General features: G+C 39.0%; 2 protein-coding genes across 5 annotated transcripts; one reads left to right on the forward strand and one right to left on the reverse strand.

Moving 5' to 3' along the window:
• Positions 1-809: 809 nt before the first annotated feature.
• Positions 810-8,978, forward strand: LOC308403024 (uncharacterized protein). 2 transcript variants are annotated; one of them, XM_080892239.1, is made up of 6 exons: positions 810-1,110; positions 3,005-3,227; positions 3,330-3,413; positions 4,809-4,859; positions 5,006-5,044; positions 7,429-8,978. In XM_080892239.1, the coding sequence occupies exons 2-6, from the start codon at positions 3,123-3,125 to the stop codon at positions 7,495-7,497; spliced, it is 348 nt and encodes a 115-aa protein (XP_080748365.1). In that variant the 5' UTR covers positions 810-1,110; positions 3,005-3,122; the 3' UTR covers positions 7,498-8,978. The 2 variants fall into 2 exon arrangements, with proteins under 2 accessions (XP_080748365.1, XP_080748366.1); XM_080892240.1 differs by having other exon boundaries at positions 3,058-3,227.
• Positions 8,979-11,602: 2,624 nt separating this feature from the next.
• On the reverse strand, positions 11,603-16,031 carry cUnh3orf18 (chromosome Un C3orf18 homolog). Of its 3 annotated transcripts, XM_080892238.1 has the most exons (6): positions 15,692-16,031; positions 14,293-14,729; positions 14,164-14,189; positions 13,738-13,867; positions 13,543-13,578; positions 12,751-12,832 (listed from the first exon to the last, which is right to left on the reverse strand). In XM_080892238.1, the coding sequence occupies exons 2-5, from the start codon at positions 14,557-14,559 to the stop codon at positions 13,573-13,575; spliced, it is 429 nt and encodes a 142-aa protein (XP_080748364.1). In that variant the 5' UTR covers positions 14,560-14,729; positions 15,692-16,031; the 3' UTR covers positions 12,751-12,832; positions 13,543-13,572. The 3 variants fall into 3 exon arrangements, with proteins under 3 accessions (XP_080748362.1, XP_080748363.1, XP_080748364.1); XM_080892236.1 differs by lacking the exon at positions 13,543-13,578 and having other exon boundaries at positions 11,603-12,832; XM_080892237.1 differs by having other exon boundaries at positions 11,603-13,578.

Genomic DNA, 16,031 nt, shown 5'->3' on the forward strand with positions numbered 1-16,031 from the left:
CATGACTCCGTGAGCGGTCCAGTGGCAGCAGCAGCTGCCCCTGGAATGTGTATTCTCTGCGGTGGTTCAAACATTTCCATCCAATTTTTATCAGTTTGTGTAAATGCAAAAAGTTACATCTTGAAAATATATTATTTTTAGGGTTTTTTTTCCAGCTGCACACAGGCAGCATGTAAAGCAGAAATCCACACAGAAAGGGACCTTTTAATCTAAAAATGCTCCATGTTGACTTATTATTATTTCATTATTATTATTTGAAAATAAACAGTTGTATAATTTTTTTAATAACTGGGCTACACTTGTTAAAAGTACTTGATTACAAAATCCAAAGATTGCATCTAATCGCAACTTTTTGCGTGCTCTATAAGTTTTTCTGCTGATGACTTCAAATGCTCTTTGCACAGTTTTTGAAATGAGCTGAGCCGGGGTTACATTTTCCCCTAAAGAAAATGTATATGATAGTGCTGCTGAGCAAACTTGGTCCTTCTGAAACTCCATTTGATGTTTTATTCCTTTATGACACAGTTAACATCTCTTAGCACTGTAGGTGGGGAGATAACAGAGGGACAGAGAGTGAAACTTTTTGCTTGAAACAGTGCAGACAGTCTGCTCTCACAACTCTGTTCTGCTGAAACAAACTGAACCTTTTCCTCCCTTCTTTGGGGAACTTCCCAGCCCCCAAACCCCACTTTGGGAACCCCGGAACCAGACCCTCCTGTCTGATGCCCGACTTTCTCCCTCTTAAGTGGGTGGTCCAGGGAGCTTTTAGGGGCGGGGTCCGCTGTTTCAACCCTCCTACCCTCGTTCTTTCTTGAAACATGCTTTAATAGAGAAAGTATGCAATGCATACAGCTCTGCTACAACCCCCCACTATACTGCATCTGGGGTATTCGTGACTGGACGTCTGGGGGATCACACACATTTCCGATTAGGAGGAGGGAGGGAGAGCGAGAGAGCGAGAGAGAGGGAGAGAGAGAGAGAGAGAGAGCGATTACCCTTTCATTCCAGCCAATGAGACGGTCGATACACTAAGATTTTCATAGTTGTGCAGGAGCACAAAGTGGAGTGAGTGTGTGTGAACTTCCAGGTAAAACTGCAAACCAACTTAAGGTAAGTCGAACCGCCTCTGCTCCCTCTGTTATTTGGCGCTGGCTGCATGGGCAGGATTGCTCAGCCAGAACACGGAGCCTATAGCCTAAATGTATGTCCTGCTTTTGAAAGCAGAGGTTTTGCACCTGTGTTGCTTGCCTTTGTCCTTGGCAATGTTTTTTTTTTCCTTCTTCTTCCTCCAGCTCTTTCTAGCACACGGTTCATCCACTTTGGCGAACCTGTTATCGGTCCAAAAACCCAAACACATTAGAGATCGATTGCGCAAGTGATGGAAGCAGGGGGATGTTGTTTGGTCAGCGTCGACTTTACGCTTTAAAACACTGCTGGCCTGTTGCTCGACTGTTGTTTTGGCGTTTGCATGTGCCAGTTACCAAACTCAAGTCGACGCTTTGGGCTCACGGCTTCGCTTCAGGAGCGCCTCGCGCACCTTGGTAAACGCTGTAAAAGAATGTGTTTTTATGGTTGCAATTGCCGCCCATATGCAAAAAGTACATTCAGTCCCGTACTTGACTGCCAAACGCGGACTAGTTGAGCGGACGGTCTGCTGCTGCAAGAGAAGTGCACGTCGCCTGTTGAGCTGTTTGGAAACGAGTTTTAAAAGCGACGAAACGACGTCGTGCGTCTCGTTTGGCTTTAAATCGTTTCAAGCGAGGACGTATTTCTCAAATTACTCCGACTTCCTGCTTCGGTGCAGCCGTTTTTGATAGGCTGTGTTGGCAATTAGTGTTTGGCACATTCCTCGCAGAGCTGCCCGTTGTGGTAAGCGACCACCTTGGGACATTACCAAAAGTCAGTTTTAAGTGGTTATTTATTGTTTGTTCTACCCATGGAAATAAACCCATCACGTTTACAAATGGTTCGACCAGTGATCAAAGTGGAATATACAATGTTTACAGTACCAGTGCTATTAATCAGGCCCGTGATGGGCTGCAACTAGAGCTGAAACAAGTCAGTCGACAAAATAATTCACCAATTGATTTTTTTTAAAATTAATTTATTAATTTATTTTTTACAAAGACTTAACTGGCAATTGTTGTGAAAATCGATTTAACGTGAAAAGTAATTTGGGTTTTTTTTTTTTTGCAAATGTATATAATGCAAACGTTATAGCCACCTGAATGTTGGTCAGGCAGTCCAAGCGACACGAAGACGTCCTGAAGGGCTGCAGGAGCTGTGAGGGCCATTTCTCGCCATTTTATTGAGTAGACAGTTAATCAGCTGTAAAGGCCTATTTAGAGATTACAGATTTACTTTGTAAATCTATCTTTTTGACCAAACCAAATACATTCACCTAAACCTTACACATTACTATAAGAAATTAAATGACTCTTACATTATCCAAATAGCTGTAGCTTTATTTCCCAGTTTTGCACTACAGGCTCCAAACTGTAAATTTACTAGCAGTTTCAATTCTTTTTGTTAAGTTTTTGCATGTAGCGTCTTTCATTTCTTGCAAATCATTGTCTGAGTTGCACAAGTTTTATGTCGCATCACCACACATACAACATGCAACGCCTAGCAGAGGGCAGATGGAAGTGGGGAGTGTAGTACAGTAGATGCAGATTTTGGATGGTAGATTGAGTTGTGAATATCTGTGCTACTTTTAGTCTCTGCACACCATTCTCATGTTTCCTTGCATTTGCCAGACCCCTGTCTGTGTTCCGATGAACTTGGTGCCAAGGCTTATGTATAAGCAGTTCCCACGCTTGCTCTTGGAAAAGAGTCCTGTGTGATCCTGAATTATCCTGTTAATGATGTCATTAAGCACTGATTGGAACTCATTGTGGTAATTGTGCAAAAAGAAAATTATTTGAAGTGGTATAATAGAGCTGATTATGCTAAATTTGTCAGAGACGATTGCTGCGCTGCATTCAAAACGAGTCATTTTTTCCAGGTTCCTTTGCTCGCATCTCCAGCTCCTGATACTCAACTCTGCTCCTCTTTAAGCCCTCGAGGCCGCTGCTCCAGGCTTTGATGCCCACACAGTTTGAAGCAGGTGGACAGACGCAGGCATGAGTAACAGTGGGACCAAAGAGCCATCTCCTCAGCCAAGCACTGCCCAGTCACCTCCTGAGCCTCAGCGTAGGGGCAGAGGTCGACCAAGGAAACAGCAGCAGGTAGGACTCCATTTATTAAGCATGTGAATGTGATGAGCTTTGCCTTACTGAGCCGATGGCGTGTTTACATCTACTAGATCCGCATCTAATGTTTCTTCACAGGAGCCTGTTGGACCACCAACTCCAAAGCGGCCAAGAGGACGACCAAAAGGCAGCAAGAACAAAGGCCCCAGAACTGCACTGAAGGTTGAAACTGATCAGAGTATAATTTCATCACAGTTAATTTGTTTCAAATAACCAAACATTACATAATTGAAATTGGCATAATAAGAAAGCTGAAATGGATGCAGATGCTTAGGGTTTAGTGGCAGTGTCTGCACTTTTTAAAAAATAATTCAGACTTTGCAATCTTAGTGGGCTTAACTTTGCAATGTACCTGTGTTAGTGAGGGTTTTTTTGTGTGTAATACAATTTAATTCAATTATACTTTTGTGGCTACAAAGCAGCCATCACAGGGGCAAAAATGAGGTTGCAAAACAGACAGAAAGAAGGACAAGCTCAAGTTAAATCACTGCAGTTTTTATGCCTCATGCGTTATTATTCTGACAAATAAAACATTGTCTTGTCAGGAACAACGATTACATTACATAAGTGGTTGGAAGTATCAGAGTGGATGGACTTCCTTACACCACCTTGCTTACACCAGCTTTAAAGACTTATTTTACTGTAAAGATCAGCAATTTTCTGGCAATAGACTCGTGAATGATTTGATTAGTCTTTTCCCATATAAACCAACCAATATTCATCGTTTTGCTGCTTGTAAAATTAGACAGAAATTTGTGTGCATATAAAAAAATTAGGTTTCACTGTAGTTTAAAAATAAAGTAAAGAAAACTTGCTGTAGAAGGTGTGACATCATCATCATCATCATTGATCCACATCTTGTAGTGGATCAACTATTTGGCTAATCATACAAAAATATGCTGAAAAATATCATTTGAAAATTTTCTGTTTTGTCAGGAGACATCAGACTCACAAGATTTCTTTTTTATTCTTCATCACTAGCTGTGAGGGGGAAGTGTTATTGTCAGGCAACTGAGCTTGTTAAACTTGTTACAACATGGCAGAGAGAGGTATTTCATGTGTAAGCCTGCAATTAGACATGGCAAATCACACAAATCCATCCTTTGTGTTTTCAACCTGAACATTTCTCAAAACAGAATGATTTTAAAGAAAAGAACTCCACGAATATTAATTTAAACGTTCCTCTTTAATTGTTTAAAATCATTTTACTTGGTTGCCAAGTAAACTTTGCACATGCTGATGCCTGCGAAAACTTTAATTTGGCATATTGTTCATCTGTGCAGGCACTGTACATGCATACAACTCCTAAATTCTGAAGTTTTGTTTCAACTGTTGACTTTACCAACAGGAGTTGTACAGCCCCATCAAAGTATTCACCAAAATGTTTCTTTAATTAAGGAAATGGTGCCACTCCTGAGAGGGGTGTTCCCCCCTTGACCTACAGGAAACTGTATCTAGCAAATAAATATGGCTGCTGGATTGAAGATTGAAAAACTACAATACTCTAAAGAAAACCACAGGATTTGTGTTTTCAACCGTTTTTCTCTTCCTCTGCAGAAAGTAGAGCCCATTGGAGAGAAGCGACCACGTGGGCGACCAAGGAAATGGGTATGAAGCAATCACTGACATTCATGGAGTTAATTGTAAATGTGTGTCCAAAGCCTCCAAGGTGTCTGTGTATGCTGGAGCTGAGCAGTCCTTGAGGGCCCGTTTTCCTTCATGTTTAATTAATTCTGCTGCCTCTCTTTTCACAGCCCCAGAAAGTAGTGCTAGAAGTAACTGAAGAACAGCAGGTGAGGAAAACGAAATCTTTAAAGGGCAGTAGGGTGGTCCGGTTTTGTTTTGATGTAGCACTTTGAGACGCAGGTTCCCACAACTGAAACGCTGTTGTTGTTGTGAAAGTGCCGCTGTTTGAATAATGGAATTAGGGCCTGTGTTTAAGATACGCTTGAGACAACTTCACAAAATAAAGTAAACCACTTAACATTCACAGCTGCGTTCCCCACTATATCAAATTTATGGCTTAACAAACTTAGCAGTGGCTTTGCGGCGGAATCCTTAAAACATTTACAATCATCAAATCATTGAAGTCTCTTGCAGTGTAATCTGCATTATTATAAGTCACTTTCAGAGTTTGTGACTGGTGTAATGTGAGCCCTGCTTCAGTTGGGCAGAAATCTCATTTTGTGTCATACATTTACCTTTTGACTAATGTCAGTTACATTTATGTTGTGAGACCTGCAGTGCTGATTTGCATAGCTTATCTTATTTATTAATATCAAAAGTTCATCATCAAAGAAAAACTACATTCAAAAGTCCCTTGTACTTTTTAGTGAAGCTGCAACTAAAACAACACGCTATAATCTGGCCCGCAAACTCTACAGGGTGAGTAAAAAACAACAAAACAAAAACATTAACAGTTGCGCAAGTAGTGTATGCACTGTACATTTACATAACCAGTCTACTCACAAGTATTGATAAATATCTAAAACGAAGAGCAAAATACAAAAAAATGTCTAACATTAAGTTTTAAAATATTGAATCTGCTTGAAACTAGTAGATAAAGGTTTCTAGAAAGTTGCACCAGCTAGTGATGAATATTTATATAATACAAATAAATATTTTCTACTAAATGTTATTTGCCCCCTTTAAGATATTTAATATAGTATACTCAGTAACTTACAAACTTAAGTCCCTAAAATGACATGGTGTTGACATGTCCTCCATGATGCTGCAGATACTATTTTTTTTAAGCTGCCTTTAGTCCTGGTAGGATTTACTGATAGCAATAAAAGTGAGATAGAGAGAGAGACATGATGGAAACACAGCCGCTAATCTACTAGGATCCGCGGGTTATATAAAATTAGGCTTAGTGATGTGCAGCCTGTTGACTTTAAACTGGTCGTGGCACAGAATCCCATCCTCTGGCTTTGTCATTTTAACAGTAAAGTCCTTTATGCTATATGTATACACTCAGCTGCCACTTAATGCATTAAGTGTCACCATAACGCTCATGGTCCATATTCTGAAAAGTGTCCAGTTAACTGCCTGATAAATTTGCAGTACTGTTGATCTGTATTGCAGTACTGGTAAAGTAGCAAGTGACACCAGTGACAGAACAGAAATGCCTCTTAGTGTCAAAATAAAGCCTTTCCTTATATTTTTCTGTATCTGTTCATGGAAGAACATCCCAAATAATTCCATCTTCTGAAAAGTGCCCCAAAATCTAACAATTGTAAAAGGGAAAGACTTTCAAGAAGCGAAACTGCCTTGTTTCCAGGGTACTGAAGCACATTGTCTTTAATTAATCCTTTTTACTCCCCTGCATGTTGCGTATCTGCTCTTTTTAAATATATGGATTTCACTTTGCGCAATGCTGTGTTTCAGTTCAGTACTCCTAGGATTTGTGTATGTTATAACCTTCTCAGGCCTTGGCACATTTTTACTAAAATGCAACTATAAAACCACTTAAAAAGTCATTACCTTAGCACATTTGATAGCAAAGCTGCCAATGCACATGCTTCTTGCGCTTCATGTACACTGACTTCATGAGGATATGCCAAATTCTTGAAAATTCACAGATGCCGTTGCTAAATTCCCCAGATAAACCGCCAGAAACATCGTCTTGTGACACAAAGTGCTTCTCTGTAACTTTGGTTTGTTTAGCCCTTTTTTTTCTTCTTCTTTTTTTTTTTTTGAATTTCAAATGAAGTTGCACAACAGTTCTCACCGAAGCGGGGCAGTTCTCTTGATGCCCCTCGTGTGTCTTATCGCATCCTCTCCACTAAGCAGTTTGTCAAAGGGGTTGAGATGCTTTAAGAACTGAAACCGTTGAGACAGACTCCATTTCTCAGACGCACACACATGAAGGGGAAGAATGAGTCAATATAGTGAGGGGAAACCTGCTCTAACTGTTCTCTTCCCCTGTCTTTTTGGTTTCCTGATGTAACCGTCATCTTCCTCACATTTCTGGGTCTGACAGCTGGAACCTGCTTCCTCGCACGCAATCGCTCCATGAGATTTTAACAGTCATTCTTGTATTCTCGTGCGTTTTCTAGTATTGATTCATGTGCTTGAGCATCATGAGTCAGTAGACCAAAAGAGATAACAACAAAGTGAAAAAGTGTTTTGGGTTTTTTTTGTTTTTGTTTTTTTTTTGGGTGTCCTGCTGTTCCAGGGCGCTTCAGAAGAGGCTGAGGAGGGTCCCTCGTCATCTCAGGCGGCAGCACAGGAGGAAGGGGAGTAGATAGGGCACCTCTCTACCTACCTCAAGGTTTGGCCTCCGATAAACAGGGGTTTAAATCTGACTCCTATCTGTGATGGGGATTCAGGAACACACAGACACACACACACTCAAAAGTAATTGCAGTCAGTAATTTCTTCTCCTGATGTGATACCTTGGATTTGTTATAAATTTTTTAAGAGTTTTGGATTTTTGGTGAGCAAACTGTGTTTTAACATTGGAGTATTTGATCTTTCAGTAAGGTTTATTGAATAGGAATAGTTCCACTTTTTGGGAAATGCACTTGAGACATACCATTTTCACATATAAATATGCCGTTCATACCTGCAGCATCTCTGAAGCTCGCACACACATATTGTCTCATTTCTGAAATCTAAAAATGTAAAAGCAGTTTTTGTGGTCGTTTTAGACGTGCCTGCTTCTCATGTGACTTTAAGCAGTGAAGGAAAAACAAAAAGGGTGCATTTCCCATAAAAATTGAACTATTCCTACAAGTATGCCAGCTTTCCTGAGCCCCTTAGTGTGCATGGTTGCGTGTGAGCGAGTGTGAGCGCGTATGTGCGGCGGTTGCATGGAGAGGGGACTAGGCTGCTGGCTGAAATGAGACTGGTTAAGAAAAACAAAGGAACCAAACTGAATTGTTTTTATTGAAACATGTTTCTAAATCAAATATCACAAACCCTCGTATGAAACATCGTTACAATATAGACATGGTGCGCTGAAGTCATTATGATGAAAGTTGTGTGAAAGGTTTAAACTGAAAATGAAATATCAAATTATTTGAGGTGTGGGGCAGGGGCTCCTTACAAAAAAAAAGAAGATTAAATTGGATCCAGGGTTTTGTTTTTCTTCAATCCAGCAGCTGATTTGAGAGAAATTGTTTGAATATTTCATTTAGAAAAGAGAAACCCTTCACACATCATTTAGTCAACAAGGATGTTGACATGTCATTTTTTTTCACTCAGGATTTCACTATTAACAGTGCTTTTACACCATATTGAAACCTCAGGTACAAAACTATTCAGGAACATGTTGTCTACTCAGAAATAATTATGGTGCTGTGTTTGTTGTGCATTTCTGATCTGTATTTGACATTACCAGTATGCCTTGACACAAAGACCTCATTTAAACCTCAGTTACCTTCAGCTTCTTAATCTCTCATTCTACCTCAGTAACACAAAATGATCTCCTGCAAAGTAATCCTTCGCTCCCTCAACAGTGATATACACAATTACTGTACACACACACACACACACACGCGCAAACACACACAGGTTTTTGTGCAGATATACAGTACGATTAAACACGAGGTTTTCAGGGCTGCAGGCCAACATGTGGAAGCAGATGTTACACTCCAGTCGGGGAGTACAAATAAAAGCATCAGTATAATTTTTTTTTTTTTAACTGTATTTGATATAAACTGAAGTGAGATTTTGTTTGTTTGCTCTCCTGGGAAATAAAATGCAGCCAATAGTTTACAACAACCTGATGAAATACTTGCTTTTTAGGGTGCAGTTCCTCATGAAATACTTGTTTTTGTTTTTTGGGGGTGGGGTGGGGATTGTTATTCTTTTCTCATTTTTATTCTATCATGTATTTTCTGATTCTTACACTGTAAATTGTATGTGTGACACTCTTAATACATGGCAGCAAATAACCACAAAGTGCTGAAATACATAAGCGTTATGGCTAACTTCAGGCACCGGCCATACCAGACCGACTAAGGCTATAGCAACAAAACGCCTCGTTGTACTGAAGGTATTGGGAGTGCATTTTATGGTCTATCAATTAAACAAGTTTAACTTTATTTAGTTTCATAGAGAGGAAGTGCATCATATCTTGTTGCAAATTTTACAGTCTTCCTTTAAAGGATTGTTTCACTTACCTCTAAAAGCATGCAGCTACATAGCTACAGTACGTACACCTCAATGCAACAAAGTGCATGGGATTTATTTTGTGGTGCTTAATGAACATTTTCTGTTGAAGCTACTTTCTACTTAAGAAAATGTTAACAAAGTGGTTTAAGACTTGTCCACACTAACATACTGTGGTAACTCCCAGTCTGTAAGAACTCTATAAATAAAACTCAGTTCATCTCCATTGCATTCAGAAATCTTTAAAAAAAAACAAAAACGAAATGGGAGATTTTCAAATAGAAACATTAATTCAGAACTAGCTGCATGCCACCAGAAAAAGTGAATGTAGTATTTTTCACCATGAATACAGTACTGTGCAAAAGTCACCATCATTTCTATATTTTGCATACAAGGAGCCAGACTTTCTTGTAATTTTTTAGGTGGACTTGAGCAATAGTTCTCCAGGTTTTCTGAAGGTCTTTCAAAGTTTTTCTTTGGATATTGGCTACTTTCAATCCAGTCTTTGTAGCTGACCATTTATATAGAAATGTTTTTGTTCGTTAAACCACTAAACGCTGTGCTGGGAATCATTCACGCATAAAAAAGGCACCTAACTCAAGGGATGAAGAGTGCTGTGTCTACACATAACAGACAACTTGGCAAATAACCAATTATAAGTTCTTTGTAAGTATCTTTGGGCGCTTAAAAAGAACAAAGACTTCTTTAGTTGAATCTACAAAATATAACAGTTTTTCAGGCAAATACTAGTTTTGCTCCAACAAGGTGACTCCTAAAGATCTACTAGAAAGAAAATCCAGCAAAGCCCTGATACAGGACCTGAAGGGTATACCTGACCCTTTAGCTCAGGGGTGTCAAACTCAAATACACAGTGGGCCAAAATTCAAAACTGGAACAAAGTTGCAGGCTAACATTAATATTTATTGAAAAAAAAATCTTCCTCCAGATATAAGAATGAATCTTTTCTTATGGATCAAATAAGTTTTGCTGGAAAACTGAATATGGAACAAGCAAAGCTTAATACTAAACGATATATATATTAGCTGTATAATACCAGTAGGCCATCTCTAATAATAATTTGGTATGGCTTCGCGGGCCAAATGTAATTAGGCTGCGGGCCAGAGTTTGACACCTATGCTTTAGCTGATTTATTTAGTGTTCAAGCCTCATCAGAAATGGTTTTCTGCCCTTCTTAAGGCAGAAACGAGGAGAAAAGGATGAGGTATGCCAAATTACACAAAAACTGGACCAAAAATCGGTGTCAATGGGGCTTATGGATTGATGAATACAAATTAGAAATTTTGGGTACAAATCACAGAAAGGAACACTATCAGTCATAGATTGGCCTCCTCAGACCCCAGACCTCAACGTTATTGAAGCATTGTGGGCTCATCTTGAAAGAGAACAGAACAAAAGAAGAGCTTTGATGTCCTTCAAGAAGCCCGGAGAACTATTCCTGAAGACTACTTAAAGAAATTACAAAAAGGTTGCCTAAGAGAGTTCAGGCTGTGGTAAAGAATAAATGTGGTCATACCAAATATTGAGTTTTTTTCCTTAGAAACTGTATTTCCATGTGTCTAAATGTTTCAGTAAGTTGGTGCACCTATTTCCAAATTTCCTAGCAAAATTTAAAGAAATGAGTGACTTTTGCACAGCACTGTCTCTGGCACCAGACAGTAATGCAGGGAAATGAAATTTACAAAAAAAAATGTAATTGAACGTTAAAGGTATTTTATATATATATATATATATATATATATATATATATAATATATATATATTATATATGTTCGTAGATAGTAAATCTGGTTTCTATCATGAATCAACATAAGTAGCCACATAGATATATAGAATAATCTGGAGAGCTCAGGATGTCTTTTTCCCTCATGGAGATGTTTCTCATACAAATGACTGAATCCTTTATGTCTAAAACATCAGAGGTTAAGAAATTTCCTGCCTCCATGTAGTTTAAAAAATGTTTTGAGAAGTCGTTTTGTGAACATTTATCCAAATTAGATATCACTTACAAGTTGCTAATTACTGCACATTACTTGAATATCACCATTATTTACTGTATATATGTTTCTTCCACGTAAAATGTACTCATATTATCACTGATATTTTGTATTTCAGTCATTTCATGTATTTCAGCATTGTTGACAAAATTGCAGCCGGATTAGATATTGATTCAGTGTTCATCTGCATTGACTTTAATTTTGTTTTTTGCTTTTGGGTTGTTTTTGCTTTTTTTTTTTTTTTTTTGACTATGCTCCCTGGACTACCTCTGAAAACCAACACGCCGGGGTCATCTCTGGGGGAAACTCTTGGTTAAATATGTCTAATAGTTCCCATTAGACCTGCAGGTCATGTGGATCATGAAATTTTGAAGTAACTGTCAAACTAGTACTGTTGTAGTCCACATCACTCATCTCACTACATTCATATGACCATAAGTGAATGGAAGTCAGCCTTAAAGGGTGCCTTTTAATTTAACTACAGCTGAGTCAATGTGTGTTATTTTACAAGAGCTGTCTAGATATTTACTCTCTAAATGGGGACAATGTTTTGTGATTTTACTGATAGTTATATAGTTACATACAGTACTTGATCCATTTTCAACTCTTGAAAAGGTTGAAGTGTAACTTGAGAAATCAACTTTTTATGCCTTACTCTTAACACCATTTTGTAGTTATGTTATGTGTTGATGTGTCCTCATCCACTTCCTTAATAGAACTCACAAACCTGTGATATATATTTTGTTTTGATTCTTTACCTTGTGATTTGTGTTACTCAACGTCTGCGCATCACTTATTAATAAAATATCACCTATCAACTCCTTTGTTCTAGATTTGTACAACAAGAACATTTCGTTAGAAAAAGGTTTAAATAACTTTAATGTACACACACGCAGAGAGACAATCCTTAAACGCTCACAAAAGAATAAACCGACTGGGGAGAAACACTTTACTTAAGGATGGAAACACATCCAGCTTTGAATCTTGTCAGGAATGTAGGACCAAAAAAAAAAAAATCACTAGAACACAGATATACACTTCTCTTTTATGAAACATAGACGTAGATGCTGAAGCTCAGAAGAACTTTCCTGACAAGCTACCGAATATTTTAACAGCAATGACATGACATGATTTTTTTCCCTTAAAAAAAGTGCATCCCACTTCATTTGTGTGCCCATATGATAACAGTGCAAGATCATACGTGATGCTTCCCGTTGCCCTTCTCCACCATACATGCAACCGCTGCCGTTCCACGCATGGTGACGATAACCTTCATCAGAGCTCCAGTTGCTCCGCCACACAGTCTGGTTTCCCTTTATAGAGGCCAGCAAACCTCGCAAACTGATTTTATCCAATGGAAGAGAGCTGTTAAGCGTTGAGAGCTTTGGCTACATCTGTGAAGACAAGACGACTGGGCCTTTGTGTTGTCCCTTGGGAGCTTGTAAGAGTCTGCAGGAAAGCGGTAGCAGAAAGCAGGAAAGCGAAAACCGTTACATTAAGATCATGTGATGACACAAGCTTTATAGTGTCATTAGTAATAAAAGACAGAAGGAAACTATAACAATAACTAAATTATTCTTTTCCCAGTAATGTTTTGCTACTTTTAGAACAATAAGATCACCTACACAGACTGTGCCAGAAGCCACAGACCACAGATGATGTAAATCATAAAATCCGGAATTATGAAAATACCGGCATGTGTTATAAAACTGATTGATGCCGTTGTCCTGGTTGTTTTACACAGCCAAAATAACGTTTTGAAAAAAATATTAAGGTTTGAAAGCCATTTTTAGGCTTTCAAATGCATTTAATGCACAACATCAACAAGGACACAGTGGGATAGATTTAGTCGACATCTGAAAACTCTGAAAATGTGTTTGCTTCATGTGGCCCCTGGGGTAGTTTATGTGTAAGGATTTAGTTGAAAGAGTGAGAAGGAAAGGATGTGAAAGGTAATATGAATGTAGGTTCAAAGGAAAAGGCAGTATGATGTAGCGCTGTTTGTCCTCCATGTACATACTCTAATGCAGATTAGGTCAATGAATTAGAGGTTGTAGTTTATTTGAGATACAGATACAAAGACAGCATGAAAGAATAAGGGTAGTGAGAAAAGGGGGTTTTAGAGAAATGGTTGAAACGACACACAGGCCATACTTTACCATTTTTTGCCTTTTATAACTATGCCATTGTCAAAACTTAAAAGGAATTAAAGAAAATAAAGAATTATGACAGCGAAAACACTAAACAGGAAAGCAATGTCATAAGAAAAACATACAAAAAATCTGCACTGAAATCTTCAGATTATACATAAAAATAAACACAAACAGTAAAAAAAGAAAAACTGTCAGTCCTACCTTGGCGTTGGGCCCTGTGATGCTGCCTTCCCGACCGTGATCCAGTAGTTCCTGTTCCAGCAGGTCATCTTGTTCTTCAGCTGGATCGAAGTTGTACATGGGCATGAGCTGGTGTCTCAATTTCTCCAACCTGTGTGATGACAGGTTAAAGATGAGTAAGGGGGAGGAAAGACTTTGAAATTAACATAATAATCATGTTGAACACACACTGAGCCAAACTTGGTGCCCTCTGTGTGATCCTAGTGGTACTAATTTGAGCAAATGATTTGCTTTTTTCAGGAATGATTATGCACTAGATCTCAATGTAAGCTTAAACCCATGAAATACCTAATAAAGATATGTTTTAGTTGAGTTAATTGATTATTTTCCTTTTGTGAAGACTCAAAACAGATGGTAATCCAGCCTTGCTTGGTTGTGGCAACTTACCGCTTCCGTTTCCTGATATACAGCATCTGGAATGGAGAAGCAAAGATATGACGGAGAAAGTTAAATAACTTTTATGTTTTATACTGTGTGAAATGGTTTTGAAGAGACCATGTTTAAATGATTCCTTACTATTGCCACTGCTAAGCCAATGACTGTGATGATGCCAAAAGGTACAAGCAACATTCCCATGCCTGAGCTCTCAATCACGACTTCTGGCAACGCGGTGGCATTCAAATTGGTCTCATTTGTCGTTATAGTCACAGTCATTAACATTCTTGAGGTGATATTGTCTCTGCTTCCAGGACTTGTCGAGAGGAAGGGGATCGTGGAGGTTGTAGGGGTTGTGGCAGTTGTTGAGAAAAAACTTGTAGTTGTCCTAGTTCCATTTGCAGCCATGTTCGAGTGTAGCTGTTCCAACTGGAGTGTGGATCTTCACTATTTGTGTAGATGCTGTTATACTGCTCAGCTTCTAGTGTGTGTCATGATCAGCAAAAGTGTCTTCGTGCTGGTCCGACGTCTCCTGAGGCATCGACGGTGCTTTGGCCATAAGATCTGTAAAATAAAACCTAACACACGAAGGAGAAGCTGATAACTATTTTGCTACAATGAATCTGTAGAAGGTTTCATGTGATAAAATGAATTGAATGAACCATAACCATATATATGAAAATGCTTACATCCTATTTTCTTATTGCTTTTTTACTCATGATTTAGTTAGATCTTTAAAAAAAAGAAAAAAGAAGAAGAAGCAAAGAATTAACATTTCACTTTTGGAACCCTCACCCTCATATTTACTCAAACCATGGTGATTGTGCCAGTGGGTTGTGGTAGGTGTTTTGGGCAGGATGTGGGTCGTAAACGCACAGAAGGAAATCGGTATGCAGAAAAAAAAAGCTTCATGAATTTCAGCGGAATGGTAAGCGTTCAAACTTCAATATGCACTGTGAGGAAATGTGTTGGCAGCGTATTCTAACATCAAAATCAACTTACATCCACCCCCCCACACACACACAAACACACACACACACAGGTTCCATAAATATCCTCTGCATCCAAGACTTGGTACATGTACTATGCACATCCCATGAGAGTGCAAAGCAGTTTTTCCTTAAGATTTACATTATATGAGGAGTGCTAAAAGACGAACATGCTTTCCATTTTGTTATATGGTGACACAGAAAGGCATAGACATATGATCCATTCCTCCCTCCTCATCCTGTCTGCTTGTGCTCTTAATGAGGAACATGTGCAACTGAAGCCAACCAATGAAAAACAAAGACTGGATTCAGTCATTGCTCTTGTCCAGTTAGCAATTCCTACACTCCACAAAGACGGAGCATGCAACATTTTACATGGTCTTTGTGAGGATGATTGTATGATTGTATTACCATGTGATACGGATGCGTGTTATGTTCAGTTAACGTGTAGTGGATCTCAGCTGTCCTGCACTAACAGCTGAAGCTAATAATCCTGCCACCAGGACCAGGTCTTACTTATGTGTCCTCTCAGATTAGAGATCCATACGTACCTTAACATACAACATGCATGCTCAGAGGTGACCTGCGGCAGACTAGGGGCAGCTAAAGACAGAGAATTTTCACTGTAAGAGGCAACATTTGCTCCAGTATTTGCCCCTCCTCCTCTTCTGCTTCCCCCTTTAGCAATGCAGGTATTGGACAAGCTGTTTACATTGACAAAACAGCCATTTTCTCTGAAGATGGTTTCCACACGTCAAAGAAACCCTACCCTGGTAACCCCCAAGATCTTCCTTTCCAGTTCTTTGATAGCCTCCTAGGATCTACTCCCGTCGTCTTGCCCTTTCTTGTATTTCACACAGCAGAGGTTGCTCTGGGGATGCTGCAAACAGA

Source organism: Rhamphochromis sp. 'chilingali', assembly GCF_963969265.1.
Source record: "Rhamphochromis sp. 'chilingali' genome assembly, chromosome: 9".
Taxonomy (NCBI): Eukaryota; Metazoa; Chordata; class Actinopteri; order Cichliformes; family Cichlidae; genus Rhamphochromis; species Rhamphochromis sp. 'chilingali'.

Excerpts from the sequence above, each read along its gene's own strand:
- LOC308403024 (XM_080892239.1), top strand. The coding sequence starts at position 3,123 with ATGAGTAACAGTGGGACCAAAGAGCCATCTCCTCAGCCAAGCACTGCC. Across the intron at positions 3,228-3,329 it reads GACCAAGGAAACAGCAGCAG|GAGCCTGTTGGACCACCAAC; the intron begins GTAGGACTCCAT and ends GTTTCTTCACAG. Across the intron at positions 4,860-5,005 it reads GTGGGCGACCAAGGAAATGG|CCCCAGAAAGTAGTGCTAGA; the intron begins GTATGAAGCAAT and ends CTCTTTTCACAG.
- cUnh3orf18 (XM_080892236.1), bottom strand. The coding sequence starts at position 14,559 with ATGGCTGCAAATGGAACTAGGACAACTACAAGTTTTTTCTCAACAACT. Across the intron at positions 13,868-14,163 it reads TATATCAGGAAACGGAAGCG|GTTGGAGAAATTGAGACACC; the intron begins GTAAGTTGCCAC and ends GTCATCACACAG. Across the intron at positions 12,833-13,737 it reads TCACAGGGCCCAACGCCAAG|ACTCTTACAAGCTCCCAAGG; the intron begins GTAGGACTGACA and ends GCTTTCCTGCAG.